The sequence below is a fragment of the Oncorhynchus nerka genome, unplaced genomic scaffold (genome assembly GCF_034236695.1).
Source record: "Oncorhynchus nerka isolate Pitt River unplaced genomic scaffold, Oner_Uvic_2.0 unplaced_scaffold_2074, whole genome shotgun sequence".
NCBI lineage: Eukaryota > Metazoa > Chordata > Actinopteri > Salmoniformes > Salmonidae > Oncorhynchus > Oncorhynchus nerka.
In genome coordinates this window covers 8,619-26,443 of record NW_027039251.1, presented here as the reverse complement: position 1 = coordinate 26,443, position 17,825 = coordinate 8,619, and the positions used below count along the sequence as shown (strand labels likewise).

Genomic DNA, 17,825 nt, shown 5'->3' with positions numbered 1-17,825 from the left:
GAATCAGCACAGCTCTGTTCTGCCTCCTAGTGGCTCTTTTACATATTAAAATGCACTTTGTTTCAAATTCGAATGAATTCAAAATATAGATGTCAAACACCAAACATAGCTTTACCTAAAATATAAATATGTAATCACATCATTATGAATACATTTCACATAGGTACGATTTAATAATCGTTCATAGTCTTTACAGCACAATCTGTCAAAATGTGATCCAATGTAAGATTATATTCAACCAACCAAAGAAATGTAACTTGTATTTTTTATTTATTTTAATCACTTCATCATTGATCCTATATCAGCCATACAGTATAAAGACCAGGGGTTGGAACCAAAATGTATTTTTCCAATCGTTTCGTTCTGAACAGGAAAATACAAATGTAACTGTTACATTCCACTGTTCCGACCAACAAAAGAAAGTTCTGAACCGGTTCAAACCAAACAAAAGTACCGGTTTATAGCGTTCCTTTCTATTCCTTTTTTAACCTTTAAAATCACCCCCCCCCTTCACATTTAGCTAATTAAATGACTTCACCAATCAGTGCGGATAGAGTAGGGGGGTGGGGTGTAGCCTAAACATACACACACACTGGTAAAGACTTTCAGCTTGCAGGCAGATACTGGAATATGTTTCTGAGTGACAGAGTGAGGGCTTTGCCTTGGCACTTTGTTGCGTTTTTTGCGAGAGTAGAAACAACGCCTGGAATGTAAAAGAACGCTATTAACCGGTTCCCATGCTTTTAAAATAATGGTTCTGTTCCGGAACAGTATGGATCACTTTCGTTCCAGGTTCAGTTTCTGCTACTTGAAAAATGACATTATTTTCCAGCTTTTCAGTTCTGTTCCGGTTCCAACCCGTAATGAGGACACAGCTCCGTTCTCCTGGTTCTAGAGAACACGGCAGTCTGTTACCAGTCAGGGGGAGGGTTTCTAAAAAAGCTTGGTTGCCAACATGGTACCTCAGTCCTCTTGATGACCCACTCACACCACTCATAGAACAACCAGCAAAATGTCCATTTGACGAATTTGGTTCATTAACGCACATAAAATACCAGCGGAGGCTGGTGGGAGGAGCTATAGGAGGACAGGCTTATTGTAATGGCTGACATGGAATTAATGGAATCAAATGGAAACCACCTGTTCGACTCCATTCCATAATTCCATTCCAGCCATTACAATGAGCCTGTCCTCCTATAGCTCCTCCCACCAGCCTCCTCTGGAGAATACAGACAGTCAAACATAGATATTTCAATGGTCTGTGGAGGCTGGGTTGTCAGGAGAAATAACATGCCACGTTAGTTACGTTAACTACGAGGCTTTCAGGGAAACTCACCCCCAGACGAATACAGACAGGAGGCCAAGTCCAGCTTGAATGCAGACCAATGGGCAAAAGTACCAGACTGATAGATGGGCAAAAGTACCCCTTATCCACCCTTCTCCTGTACTGTACCCTCATATTCCCAGTCGTGGACTTTTAAACATGGGGCTGATGTAAACATTGGTTTGAGGGAGTTTTGAGTTTCCACCGTTGTTAAATCAACACGAGAAAGAACCCAAGAGAAGTGCACACTTCGGGAGAAGGGTGGAGAATCGGGACAGAGCCAGACAGACGAACAAGACAAATGGGCGAGGGAACTGACGAGCGGCCGGGCGGTGGGCGGGTGTGTTCAGGCTCTGAGCCTGAGGAGTTCAGTCTGAGTTAGTTTCTCCCGCCCCACACCATCCAGTTGGTAGCTAGTACAGCAACGTTGTCAAAAAGGCTAGATTTTAGTTTCCTTTTCCAAGGCATTGGTTCCTTTGTTCTTTTCCTGCTGTATACAACAGAAATATAGAAGACAGGAGTAACAGCAGCCAGATGGTGGATGGGGTCAGTCGGGTGGAGGCAGGGAGAGAGGAGGGACGGTCTACTCCAGCACCACAGTGCCTCCTGCTGTCTCCAGGGCTGTCTTCAGCTTCTCCGCCTCCTCTTTGGACACATTGGCTCTGATCTCCTGGGGGAGGGACTCTACCAACTTCTTAGCCTGGAAAGAGGACAGAGGAGATCAGTGATCTACAGTAACAATAACACAAAGCAACCAACTTCTTAGCCTGGTAGAGGACAGAGGATCTACAGTAACATTAACACAAAGCAACCAACTTCTTAGCCTGGTAGAGGACAGAGGATCTATAGTAACATTAACACAAAGCAACCAACTTCTTAGCCTGGTAGAGGACAGAGGATCTACAGTAACAATAACACAAAGCAAACAACTTCTTAGCCTGGTAGAGGACAGAGGAGATCAGTGATCTACAGTAACATTAACACAAAACAACCAACTTCTTAGCCTGGTAGAGGACAGAGGATCTACAGTAACATTAACACAAAGCAACCAACTTCTTAGCCTGGTAGAGGACAGAGGAGATCAGTGATCTACAGTAACAATAACACAAAGCAACCAACTTCTTAGCCTGGTAGAGGACAGAGGATCTATAGTAACATTAACACAAAGCAACCTCCTAGACAGACATGATTGTATATCTTTCAGAGTAAGAAACAAGAGGATTATAAAGAGAGAACAAAGGTCTCCAACTTCTTAACCTACTATATACATACAGAGAGCAGGACCACAGAGTGAAAGGCCTCCAACGTCTATATTAACCTACTATATACATACAGAGAGCAGGACCACAGAGTGAAAGGTCTCCAACGTCTATATTAACCTACTATATACATACAGAGAGCAGGACCACAGAGTGAAAGGCCTCCAACGTCTATATTAACCTACTATATACATACAGAGAGCAGTACCACAGAGTGAAAGGCCTCCAACGTCTATATTAACCTACTATATACATACAGAGAGCAGGACCACAGAGTGAAAGGCCTCCAACGTCTATATTAACCTACTATATACATACAGAGAGCAGGACCACAGAGTGAAAGGTCTCCAACGTCTATATTAACCTACTATATACATACAGAGAGCAGGACCACAGAGTGAAAGGTCTCCAACGTCTATATTAACCTACTATATACATACAGAGAGCAGGACCACAGAGTGAAAGGCCTCCAACTTCTATATTAACCTACTATATACATACAGAGAGCAGTACCACAGAGTGAAAGGTCTCCAACGTCTATATTAACCTACTATATACATACAGAGAGCAGTACCACAGAGTGAAAGGTCTCCAACGTCTATATTAACCTACTATATACATACAGAGAGCAGGACCACAGAGTGAAAGGTCTCCAACTTCTATATTAACCTACTATATACATACAGAGAGCAGGACCACAGAGTGAAAGGTCTCCAACTTCTATATTAACCTACTATATACATACAGAGAGCAGTACCACAGAGTGAAAGGCCTCCAACGTCTATATTAACCTACTATATACATACAGAGAGCAGGACCACAGAGTGAAAGGTCTCCAACTTCTATATTAACCTACTATATACATACAGAGAGCAGGACCACAGAGTGAAAGGTCTCCAACTTCTATATTAACCTACTATATACATACAGAGAGCAGGACCACAGAGTGAAAGGTCTCCAACGTCTATATTAACCTACTATATACATACAGAGAGCAGGACCACAGAGTGAAAGGTCTCCAACTTCTATATTAACCTACTATATACATACAGAGAGCAGTACCACAGAGTGAAAGGTCTCCAACGTCTATATTAACCTACTATATACATACAGAGAGCAGGACCACAGAGTGAAAGGTCTCCAACGTCTATATTAACCTACTATATACATACAGAGAGCAGGACCACAGAGTGAAAGGCCTCCAACGTCTATATTAACCTACTATATACATACAGAGAGCAGGACCACAGAGTGAAAGGCCTCCAACGTCTATATTAACCTACTATATACATACAGAGAGCAGGACCACAGAGTGAAAGGCCTCCAACGTCTATATTAACCTACTATATACATACAGAGAGCAGTACCACAGAGTGAAAGGCCTCCAACGTCTATATTAACCTACTATATACATACAGAGAGCAGGACCACAGAGTGAAAGGTCTCCAACGTCTATATTAACCTACTATATACATACAGAGAGCAGGACCACAGAGTGAAAGGCCTCCAACGTCTATATTAACCTACTATATACATACAGAGAGCAGTACCACAGAGTGAAAGGCCTCCAACGTCTATATTAACCTACTATATACATACAGAGAGCAGGACCACAGAGTGAAAGGTCTCCAACGTCTATATTAACCTACTATATACATACAGAGAGCAGGACCACAGAGTGAAAGGCCTCCAACGTCTATATTAACCTACTATATACATACAGAGAGCAGTACCACAGAGTGAAAGGCCTCCAACGTCTATATTAACCTACTATATACATACAGAGAGCAGTACCACAGAGTGAAAGGCCTCCAACGTCTATATTAACCTACTATATACATACAGAGAGCAGGACCACAGAGTGAAAGGTCTCCAACTTCTATATTAACCTACTATATACATACAGAGAGCAGTACCACAGAGTGAAAGGCCTCCAACGTCTATATTAACCTACTATATACATACAGAGAGCAGTACCACAGAGTGAAAGGCCTCCAACGTCTATATTAACCTACTATATACATACAGAGAGCAGGACCACAGAGTGAAAGGTCTCCAACATATTAACCTACTATATACATACAGAGAGCAGTACCACAGAGTGAAAGGCCTCCAACGTCTATATTAACCTACTATATACATACAGAGAGCAGTACCACAGAGTGAAAGGCCTCCAACGTCTATATTAACCTACTATATACATACAGAGAGCAGGACCACAGAGTGAAAGGTCTCCAACTTCTATATTAACCTACTATATACATACAGAGAGCAGGACCACAGAGTGAAAGGTCTCCAACTTCTATATTAACCTACTATATACATACAGAGAGCAGGACCACAGAGTGAAAGGCCTCCAACGTCTATATTAACCTACTATATACATACAGAGAGCAGTACCACAGAGTGAAAGGCCTCCAACGTCTATATTAACCTACTATATACATACAGAGAGCAGGACCACAGAGTGAAAGGTCTCCAACTTCTATATTAACCTACTATATACATACAGAGAGCAGTACCACAGAGTGAAAGGCCTCCAACGTCTATATTAACCTACTATATACATACAGAGAGCAGGACCACAGAGTGAAAGGTCTCCAACTTCTATATTAACCTACTATATACATACAGAGAGCAGGACCACAGAGTGAAAGGTCTCCAACGTCTATATTAACCTACTATATACATACAGAGAGCAGGACCACAGAGTGAAAGGTCTCCAACGTCTATATTAACCTACTATATACATACAGAGAGCAGGACCACAGAGTGAAAGGTCTCCAACTTCTATATTAACCTACTATATACATACAGAGAGCAGGACCACAGAGTGAAAGGTCTCCAACGTCTATATTAACCTACTATATACATACAGAGAGCAGGACCACAGAGTGAAAGGCCTCCAACGTCTATATTAACCTACTATATACATACAGAGCAGGACCACAGAGTGAAAGGCCTCCAACGTCTATATTAACCTACTATATACATACAGAGAGCAGGACCACAGAGTGAAAGGTCTCCAACTTCTATATTAACCTACTATATACATACAGAGAGCAGGACCACAGAGTGAAAGGCCTCCAACGTCTATATTAACCTACTATATACATACAGAGAGCAGGACCACAGAGTGAAAGGCCTCCAACGTCTATATTAACCTACTATATACATACAGAGAGCAGTACCACAGAGTGAAAGGTCTCCAACTTCTATATTAACCTACTATATACATACAGAGAGCAGGACCACAGAGTGAAAGGTCTCCAACTTCTATATTAACCTACTATATACATACAGAGAGCAGTACCACAGAGTGAAAGGTCTCCAACTTCTATATTAACCTACTATATACATACAGAGAGCAGGACCACAGAGTGAAAGGTCTCCAACGTCTATATACATACAGAGAGCAGGACCACAGAGTGAAAGGTCTCCAACTTCTATATTAACCTACTATATACATACAGAGAGCAGGACCACAGAGTGAAAGGTCTCCAACTTCTATATTAACCTACTATATACATACAGAGAGCAGTACCACAGAGTGAAAGGCCTCCAACTTCTATATTAACCTACTATATACATACAGAGAGCAGGACCACAGAGTGAAAGGTCTCCAACGTCTATATACATACAGAGAGCAGGACCACAGAGTGAAAGGTCTCCAACTTCTATATTAACCTACTATATACATACAGAGAGCAGGACCACAGAGTGAAAGGTCTCCAATATTAACCTCTATATTAACCTACTATATACATACAGAGAGCAGGACCACAGAGTGAAAGGTCTCCAACGTCTATATTAACCTACTATATACATACAGAGAGCAGGACCACAGAGTGAAAGGTCTCCAACGTCTATATTAACCTACTATATACATACAGAGAGCAGGACCACAGAGTGAAAGGTCTCCAACATATTAACCTACTATATACATACAGAGAGCAGGACCACAGAGTGAAAGGTCTCCAACTTCTATATTAACCTACTATATACATACAGAGAGCAGGACCACAGAGTGAAAGGTCTCCAACTTCTATATTAACCTACTATATACATACAGAGAGCAGGACCACAGAGTGAAAGGTCTCCAACGTCTATATTAACCTACTATATACATACAGAGAGCAGGACCACAGAGTGAAAGGTCTCCAACTATATTAACCTACTATATACATACAGAGAGCAGGACCACAGAGTGAAAGGTCTCCAACTATATCTATATTAACCTACTATATACATACAGAGAGCAGGACCACAGAGTCTCCAACTTCTATGAAAGGCCAGAGTGAAAGGCCCCCAACGTCTATATTAACCTACTATATACATACAGAGAGCAGGACCACAGAGTGAAAGGTCTCCAATTAACCTATATTAACCTACTATATACATACAGAGAGCAGGACCACAGAGTGAAAGGTCTCCAACTTCTATATTAACCTACTATATACATACAGAGAGCAGTACCACAGAGTGAAAGGTCTCCAACGTCTATATTAACCTACTATATACATACAGAGAGCAGTACCACAGAGTGAAAGGCCTCCAACTTCTATATTAACCTACTATATACATACAGAGAGCAGGACCACAGAGTGAAAGGTCTCCAACTTCTATATTAACCTACTATATACATACAGAGAGCAGGACCACAGAGTGAAAGGTCTCCAACTTCTATATTAACCTACTATATACATACAGAGAGCAGTACCACAGAGTGAAAGGCCTCCAACGTCTATATTAACCTACTATATACATACAGAGAGCAGTACCACAGAGTGAAAGGCCTCCAACGTCTATATTAACCTACTATATACATACAGAGAGCAGGACCACAGAGTGAAAGGTCTCCAACGTCTATATTAACCTACTATATACATACAGAGAGCAGTACCACAGAGTGAAAGGTCTCCAACTTCTATATTAACCTACTATATACATACAGAGAGCAGGACCACAGAGTGAAAGGCCTCCAACGTCTATATTAACCTACTATATACATACAGAGAGCAGGACCACAGAGTGAAAGGTCTCCAACTTCTATATTAACCTACTATATACATACAGAGAGCAGGACCACAGAGTGAAAGGCCTCCAACGTCTATATTAACCTACTATATACATACAGAGAGCAGGACCACAGAGTGAAAGGTCTCCAACTTCTATATTAACCTACTATATACATACAGAGAGCAGGACCACAGAGTGAAAGGTCTCCAACGTCTATATTAACCTACTATATACATACAGAGAGCAGGACCACAGAGTGAAAGGTCTCCAACTTCTATATTAACCTACTATATACATACAGAGAGCAGGACCACAGAGTGAAAGGTCTCCAACGTCTATATTAACCTACTATATACATACAGAGAGCAGGACCACAGAGTGAAAGGTCTCCAACTTCTATATTAACCTACTATATACATACAGAGAGCAGGACCACAGAGTGAAAGGCCTCCAACGTCTATATTAACCTACTATATACATACAGAGAGCAGGACCACAGAGTGAAAGGTCTCCAACTTCTATATTAACCTACTATATACATACAGAGAGCAGGACCACAGAGTGAAAGGCCTCCAACGTCTATATTAACCTACTATATACATACAGAGAGCAGGACCACAGAGTGAAAGGCCTCCAACCCAGAGCTTTCCTATGTCTCAGACTGATTTGACTGCGTGTCCTTTAAGCATGGACACTGGTAAATGTGTGGTCAGAGATGGAAAGGACAAATGATTACAGAGACAAGAAAGAACTAAATAATCCTTGTCTGGCTGTTACATCACACAGAGACAAACAGACCATCTGACCTGCACCAGGTTCAAGCCTTGGATGGCTGTGACATCACACAGAGACAAACAGACCATCTGACCTGCACCAGGTTCAAGCCTTGGATGGCTGTGACATCACACAGAGACAAACAGACCATCTGACCTGCACCAGGTTCAAGCCTTGGATGGCTGTGACATCACACAGAGACAAACATACCATCTGACCTGCACCAGGTTCATGCCTTGGATGGCTGTGACATCACACAGAGACAAACAGACCATCTGACCTGCACCAGGTTCAAGCCTTGGATGGCTGTGACATCACACAGAGACAAACAGACCATCTGACCTACACCAGGTTCAAGCCTTGGATGGCTGTGACATCACACAGAGACAAACAGACCATCTGACCTACACCAGGTTCAAGCCTTGGATGGCTGTGACATCACACAGAGACAAACAGACCATCTGACCTGCACCAGGTTCAAGCCTTGGATGGCTGTGACATCACACAGAGACAAACAGACCATCTGACCTGCACCAGGTTCAAGCCTTGGATGGCTGTGACATCACACAGAGACAAACAGACCATCTGACCTGCACCAGGTTCAAGCCTCGTCTGGCTGTGACATCACACAGAGACAAACAGACCATCTGACCTGCACCAGGTTCAAGCCTTGGATGGCTGTGACATCACACAGAGACAAACAGACCATCTGACCTGCACCAGGTTCAAGCCTTGGATGCAGTTCTTCACTTCTTTTATGAGTTTCACTTTCTCTGCTGCCTTCAGTTCTGTCAGTTTTACTGTGAAGTGTGTCTTCTCTTTCTTGACTGGTGCCACGTCCTCTTCCACTGCCTGTAGGAGCAGAATGAATACAATGCAAGGTTAAAACATGCTGCAGCTATGCCCCGAGGACACTACATGACATGTTGATGTGTACAGTCAGGCACAACGATTGCATTGCAGTAGAGAGGCTTACATTGGGCATTGACACTAAACGAGGTTATAGCCTTTATAGATAGAAGGCCAATGAGCTCTGCAGGGGTCCCTCCTAGATCAACTTATGTGGGGTAAGGGGTGACCACGGGGCGTCGTGTAAGGGGTGACCACGGGGCGTCGTGTAAGGGGTGACCACGGGGCGTCGTGTAAGGGGTGACCACGGGCGTCGTAAGGGGTGACCACGGGGCGTGTAAGGGGTGACCACGGGGCGTCGTAAGGGGTGACCACGGGGCGTCGTGTAAGGGGTGACCACGGGGCGTCGTGTAAGGGGTGACCACGGGGCGTCGTGTAAGGGGTGACCACGGGGCGTCGTGTAAGGGGTGACCACGGGGCGTCGTGTAAGGGGTGACCACGGGGCGTCGTGTAAGGGGTGACCACGGGGCGTCGTGTAAGGGGGAACCACGGGGCGTCGTGTAAGGGGGAACCACGGGGCGTCGTGTAAGGGGGAACCACGGGGCGTCGTGTAAGGGGGAACCACGGGGCGTCGTGTAAGGGGTAACCACGGGGCGTCGTGTAAGGGGTAACCACGGGGCGTCGTGTAAGGGGTAACCACGGGGCGTCGTGTAAGGGGGAACCACGGGGCATCGCGTAGGGTAAAGAAGCTTGATAAACATATTGAATAAAACACAGAAACACACTAAAACAATCCCTGTCTTACCAGAGCTGCAGGTGTTGCTGCTGCAGTCATGGCTCCCATTGGCATCATCCCAACATCCTGGATATTCAGGGTTTTCTGGGACAAACAAATTAAAACATACTTTATTGGAGAAGTCATTGAGCAGATCAAAATGTTACTCATCACATGCCTCGTTAACAACAGGTGTAGACCAACAGTGAAATACTGACTTAGACCTTCCCAGCAATACAGAGAGAAAGAGAATGGAAATAATAAAGTAAAACAAGTAATAATAAATACACAATGAGTAACGATAACATGGCTTTATACACAGGGTACCAGTACTGAGTCAATGATAACATGGCTTTATACACAGGGTACCAGTACTGAGTCAATAATAACATGGCTTTATACACAGGGTACCAGTACTGAGTCAATGATAACATGGCTTTATACACGGGGTACCAGTACTGAGTCAATGATAACATGGCTTTATACACGGGGTACCAGTACTGAGTCAATGATAACATGGCTTTATACACGGGGTACCAGTACTGAGTCAATAATAACATGGCTTTATACACAGGGTACCAGTACTGAGTCAATAATAACATGGCTTTATACACAGGGTACCAGTACTGAGTCAATGATAACATGGCTTTATACACAGTGTACCAGTACTGAGTCAATAATAACATGGCTTTATACACAGGGTACCAGTACTGAGTCAATAATAACATGGCTTTATACACAGGGTACCAGTACTGAGTCAATGATAACATGGCTTTATACACGGGGTACCAGTACTGAGTCAATGATAACATGGCTTTATACACAGGGTACCAGTACGGAGTCAATAATAACATGGCTTTATACACAGGGTACCAGTACTGAGTCAATGATAACATGGCTTTATACACAGGGTACCAGTACTGAGTCAATAATAACATGGCTTTATACACGGGGTACCAGTACTGAGTCAATGATAACATGGCTTTATACACAGGGTACCAGTACTGAGTCAATGATAACATGGCTTTATACACGGGGTACCAGTACTGAGTCAATGATAACATGGCTTTATACACGGGGTACCAGTACTGAGTCAATAATAACATGGCTTTATACACAGGGTACCAGTACTGAGTCAATGATAACATGGCTTTATACACAGGGTACCAGTACTGAGTCAATGATAACATGGCTTTATACACAGGGTACCAGTACTGAGTCAATGATAACATGGCTTTATACACAGGGTACCAGTACTGAGTCAATGATAACATGGCTTTATACACGGGGTACCAGTACTGAGTCAATGATAACATGGCTTTATACACGGGGTACCAGTACTGAGTCAATAATAACATGGCTTTATACACAGGGTACCAGTACTGAGTCAATGATAACATGGCTTTATACACAGGGTACCAGTACTGAGTCAATGATAACATGGCTTTATACACAGGGTACCAGTACTGAGTCAATGATAACATGGCTTTATACACAGGGTACCAGTACTGAGTCAATGATAACATGGCTTTATACACGGGGTACCAGTACTGAGTCAATGATAACATGGCTTTATACACAGGGTACCAGTACTGAGTCAATGATAACATGGCTTTATACACGGGGTACCAGTACATATAAGCAGCAGGTAGTCTAGTGGTTAGATTGTAGAGGCAGCAGGTAGTCTAGTGGTTAGAGTGTAGGGGCGGCAGGTAGTCTAGTGGTTAGAGTGTAGGGGAGGCAGGTAGTCTAGTGGTTAGAGTGTAGGGACGGCAGGGTAGTCTAGTGGTTAGAGTGTAGGGGCGGCAGGTAGCCTAGTGGTTAGAGTGTAGGGGCGGCAGGTAGTCTAGTGGTTAGAGTGTAGGGGCGGCAGGTAGTCTAGTGGTTAGAGTGTAGGGGCGGCAGGTAGTCTAGTGGTTAGAGTGTAGGGGCGGCAGGTAGTCTAGTGGTTAGAGTGTAGGGGCGGCAGGTAGTCTAGTGGTTAGAGTGTAGGGGTGGCAGGTAGTCTAGTGGTTAGAGTGTAGGGGAGGCAGGTAGTCTAGTGGTTAGAGTGTAGGGGAAGCAGGTAGTCTAGTGGTTAGAATGTAGGGGCGGCGGGTAGCCTAGTGGTTAGAGTGTAGGGGCGGCAGATAGTCTAGTGGTTAGAGTGGAGGGGCGGCGGGTAGCCTAGTGGTTAGAGTGTAGGGGCGGCAGGTAGTCTAGTGGTGAGAGTGTAGGGGTGGCAGGTAGTCTAGTGGTTAGAGTGTAGGGGCGGCAGGTAGCCTAGTGGTTAGAGTGTAGGGGCGGCAGGTAGCCTAGTGGTTAGAGTGTAGGGGCGGCAGGTAGCCTAGTGGTTAGAGTGTAGGGGCGGCAGGTAGCCTAGTGGTTAGAGTGTAGGGGTGGCAGGTAGCCTAGTGGTTAGAGTGTAGGGGCGGCAGGTAGCCTAGTGGTTAGAGTGTAGGGGCGGTAGGTAGTCTAGTGGTTAGAGTGTAGGGGCGGCAGGTAGTCTAGTGGTTAGAGTGTAGGGGTGGCAGGTAGTCTAGTGGTTAGAGTGTAGGGGTGGCAGGTAGCCTAGTGGTTAGAGTGTAGGGGCGGCAGGTAGTCTAGTGGTTAGAGTGTAGGGGCGGCAGGTAGACTAGTGGTTAGAGTGTAGGGGCGGCAGGTATCCTAGTGGTTAGAGTGTAGGGGCGGCAGGTAGTCTAGTGGTTAGAGTGTAGAGGCGGCAGGTAGTCTAGTGGTTAGTGTGTTAGACCTGTAACCAAAAGGTTGCAAGTTTGAATCCCGAGCTGACAAGGTAAAAATCTGTCGTTCTGCCCCTGAACAGGCAGTTAACCCACTGTTCCTAGGCCGTCATTGTAAATAAGAATGTGTTCTTAACTGACCTGCCTTGTTAAATAAAGGTTCAATTATAAAAATACATTAACTCTGTGGAATAATATATACACTGCTCAAAAAAATAAAGGGAACACTAAAATAACACATCCTAGATCTGAATGAATGAAATATTCTTACTAAATACTTTTTTCTTTACATAGTTGAATGTGCTGACAACAAAATCACACAAAATGTATCAATGGAAATCAAATGGATCAACCCATGGAGGTCTGGATTTGGAGTCACACTCAAAATTAAAGTGGAAAACCACACTACAGGCTGATCCAACTTTGATGTAATGTCCTTAAAACAAGTCAAAATGAGGCTCAGTAGTGTGTGTGGCCTCCACGTGCCTGTATGACCTCCCTACAACGCCTGGGCATGCTCCTGATGAGGTGGCGGATGGTCTCCTGAGGGATTTCCTCCCAGACCTGGACTAAAGCATCCGCCAAATCCTGACAGTCTGTGGTGCAACGTGGCGTTGGTGGATGGAGCGAGACATGATGTCCCAGATGTGCTCAATTGGATTCAGGTCTGGGGAACGGGCGGGCCAGTCCATAGCATCAATGCCTTCCTCTTGCAGGAACTGCTGACACACGTCAGCCACATGAGGTCTAGCATTGTCTTGCATTAGGAGGAACCCAGGGCCAACCGCACCAGCATATGGTCTCACAAGGGGTCTGAGGATCTCATCTCGGTACCTAATGGCAGTCAGGCTGCCTCTGGCGAGCACATGGAAGGCTGTGCGGCCCCCCAAAGAAATGCCACCCCACACCATGACTGACCCACCGCCAAACCGGTCATGCTGGAGGATGTTGCAGGCAGCAGAACGTTCTCCACGGCGTCTCCAGACTCTGTCACGTCTGTCACATGTGCTCAGTGTGAACCTGCTTTCATCTGTGAAGAGCACAGGGCGCCAGTGGCGAATTTGCCAATCTTGGTGTTTTCTGGCAAATGCCAAACGTCCTGCACGGTGTTGGGCTGTAAGCACAACCCCCACATGTGGACGTCGGGCCCTCATACCACCCTCATGGAGTCTGTTTCTGACCGTTTGAGCAGACGTGTGCAGATTTGTGGCCTGCTGAGGTCATTTTGCAGGGCTCTGGCAGTACTCCTCCTGCTCCTCCTTGCACAAAGGCGGAGGTAGCGGTCCTGCTGCTGGGTTGTTGCCCTCCTACGGCCTCCTCTACGTCTCCTGATGTACTGGCCTGTCTCCTGGTAGCGCCTCCATGCTCTGGACACTACGCTGACAGACACAGCAAACCTTCTTGCCACAGCTCGCATTGATGTCCCATCCTGGATGAGCTGCACTACCTGAGCCACTTGTGTGGGTTGTAGACTCCGTCTCATGCTACCACTAGAGTGAAAGCACCGCTAGCATTCAAAAGTGACCAAAACATCAGCCAGGAAGCATAGGAACTGAGAAGTGGTCTGTAGTCACCACCTGCAGAACCACTCCTTTTATTGGGGGTGTCTTGCTAATTGCCTATAATTTCCACCTGTTGTCTATTCCATTTACACAACAGCATGTGAAATGTATTGTCCATCAGTGTTGCTTCCTAAGTGGACAGTTTGATTTCACAGAAGTGTGATTGACTTGGAGTTACATTGTGTTGTTTAAGTGTTCCCTTTATTTTTTTGAGCAGTTTATATATAGATACCATGGTATAGAGGTAGATACTAGAACTATGTATATAGGACAATGTGCTATAATTTATGGCATTGACTGTGTGGCACTGGATACGAGCGTCTGCTAAATGACTCCGATGCCCACGTCTCCTTATGTTAATCTACACAGTCTACATGCTCCAGTTCCATACCTTGAGGAGCTCATTGAGGTCTGACACCTCTAACAAGGTGAGGCTGGTGATGTCGTGTACCAGCTGGGTGATTTTGGGGGGTACTGTTTGGGGCTCCATCCAGAGGGGGCGGCGATGACAGCAGAAAGGCTGGCTGGGCTGGTCCCGAGTGTTCGGAGGGCACATGACGTTGGTGTCTGGAGCTCCTGCCTGGGGAAACAAATCACACAGTTAATGTATTATTTAATTGAACCTTTATTTAACTAGGCAGGTCAGTTAAGAACACATTCTTATTCACAAACTCGGACGACGCCGCCCTATGGGACTCCTCAATCACGGCCGGATGTGATGCAGCCTGGATTCGAACCAGGGACTGCAGTGACGCCTCTAGCACTGAGATGCAAGGTAAGTTGCTAGCTAGCATAGATCTTAACATAATCAATAGTTAACTCCACACGGTTGATGATATTACTCGTTTACCTAGCTTATCCTGCGTTGCATATAATCAATGTGGTGCCTGTTAATGTTTCATTAAATCACAGCCTACTTCGCCAAACAGGTGATGATTTAACAAGCGCATTAGTGCAAAAAGCCCTGTTGATGCACCAATGTACCTAACCATAAACATCAATGTCTTTCTTAAAACCAATAGACAAGTACATATTTTTAAACCTACATATTTAGTTAATATTGACTGCTAACATGAATTTTCTTTAACTCAAGGAAATTGTGTCACTTCTCTTGCGTTCTGTGCAACAGAGTCAGGGTATATGCAGCAGTTTGGGCCGCCTGGCTCGTTGGGAACTGTGCAACAGAGTCAGGGTATATGCAGCAGTTTGGGCCGCCTGGCTCGTTGGGAACTGTGCAACAGATTCAGGGTATATGCAGCAGTTTGGGCCGCCTGGCTCGTTGCGAACTGTGTGAAGACCATTTCTTCCCAACAAAGTTTGCCAGAATTTTAGATAATTATGACATTGAAAGTTGTTCAATGTAACAGCAATATTTACACTTAAGGATGCCACCCGTTGCCAGAACAGTTCGGTATTTCACTGAAAGAATAAACGTTCTGTTTTCTAAAGGAGTTTCCAGATTTGACCAAATTAATGACCTAAGGCTCATATTTCTGTGTGTTATTATATTATAATTAAGTCTATGATTTGATATTTGATAGAGCAGTCTGACTGAGTGATGGTAGGCAGCAGCAGGCTCATAAGCATTCATTCAAACAGCACTTTCCTGCGTTTGCCAGCAGCTCTTTGCTGTGCTTAAAGCATTGAGCTGTTTATGACTTCAAGCCTATCAACTCCCGAGATTAGACTGGCAATACTATAGTGCCTATAAGAACATCCAATAGTCAAAGGTATATGAAATACAAATGGTATAGAGGGAAATAGTCCTATAAGTTCTATAATAACTACAACCTAAAACTTCTTACCTGGGAATATTGAAGACTCAAGTTAAAAGGAACCACCAGCTTTCATATGTTCTCATGTTCTGAGCAAGGAACTTTAGCTTTCTTACATGGCAAATATTGCACTTTGACTTTCTTCTCCAACACTTTGTTTTTGCATTATTTAAACCAAATTGAACATGTTTCATTATTTATTGGAGACTAAATTGATTTTATTTATGTAATTAAGTTAACATTTTTTTAAAAAGTGTTCATTCAATGTTGTAATTGTCACTATTAGCCGATTAATCGGTATCAGCTTCCTTTGGTCCTCCAATGAAAAATCATAATCGGTCGACCTCTACATTCAATCCAGTGTTTCCTCTATAGAGTGTGCAACCCGTCCACCTAAAATAGTTTGGTTTCTATTGGTTTAAATTGACAGTTTTGGTGCAAATTCATTTACAACTATGCACTAATGAATTAGATTTAGGCTCCTGGATGTGACTTTAGGGGCCTTTTGAGTCTCATCTGTAAAACCCTCTAGGCCTAAGGGAATGATTGATTCAATGTTGTCACAGATCTCTCAAAGATTCTTCAAATCCACCAGTTACTAATATAGCAGTAGCTAGTTAGCTGCTATTTCTCATTCTTAATTTTCCACCTGGTTCAGTTGGGAACGGGAATACTTAGTCAGTTACACAACGGAATGCATTCAACCAAAATGTGTCATCCGCATTTAACCCAACCCCTCTGAATCAGTTGTACAACTGTCACGGTAAGGTTGACAGGATCATTACACAATGGTGAAAATCGATACAAATCACCAATCAGAAGCTCTAGCAAGGTACAGGATATGACAACCATTTGTCAAAGTTAAACACAAATGCCATACAAGAAACACATGACCTTGACTGGCACGTCTCATAAGGAAGGAACAGGGTGCATTGGGTCCATGGAACTGGCTAACGTTATTTACTGCTGAGCCTACTCGCTCTAGATTACACGTTAGTTAGCTGGTTTTACAACACATTCCCCGTGACGGATTTAATCAATTTGGCTGCAAGATTGTTCCTCACTAGTTAGTTAACGAGGAATAAGTGGCATTGCGGTTGGCTAGCTGCCGGCTAATCATACAATCCGTTCTTCACAAAGCAAATGAATGAGCCCAGGGTTATTATATTAATAGGTCTATGTGATTCCGACTATTTGGGGCACATAAATGGTTAATGCATGGCAAATTAGCTAGCAATTCTCTGCCCTTGACGCGTTTGGCGTTAGCAAACCATCTAGCTCATGTGTCCCACTGTTCTAGAATTTACACAAGCAGCTACGATCCCCGGTTATGACACCCGCTTACCGATGCGTCTTTGCGGCGATTCGCAATGCGGTCCGAACGCAATGTCTTGTGCAGTACATGTTTATTATTTGTGCCCCCGGATCTCCTCCAGATATTTCCAATTCACAGAGTCACAGCGTTGCCTGTCAGTCCTGGTCCTTCTCCCTCAATAGCACATGGCGTCCTCCACTCTCTGTTACTGACCTACCCACAATGCATTGCGCCACAAACGAGTTGTAGTTCGACTAAATAACTTTATTAACAAAGTAGCTTTTGTCAATCTCAGTGTGTGCCTCACTCTCTCTCTCTCTCTCTCTCTCTCTCTCAATTCAATTGTCTTTATTGACATGGCAAGTTCATTATTACTTACATTGTCAAAGTATACATATGCAAAAAAATATAAATCTATATTTTATATATTTATACATATATAAAATATAGATT

The 17,825-nt window shown here is 44.0% G+C and overlaps 1 protein-coding gene across 1 annotated transcript; it reads right to left on the bottom strand.

Annotated features, from left to right (window-relative positions):
• Positions 1 to 253: 253 nt before the first annotated feature.
• On the bottom strand, positions 254 to 17,623 carry LOC135567422 (large ribosomal subunit protein bL12m-like). The gene is given in 7 exon segments (XM_065014821.1): positions 254 to 2,024; positions 9,091 to 9,228; positions 10,031 to 10,105; positions 14,674 to 14,755; positions 14,757 to 14,783; positions 14,785 to 14,862; positions 17,403 to 17,623. Coding segments are annotated over 7 exon segments (576 nt in total). The 5' UTR covers positions 17,462 to 17,623; the 3' UTR covers positions 254 to 1,907.
• Between the last annotated feature and the right edge of the window lie 202 nt (positions 17,624 to 17,825).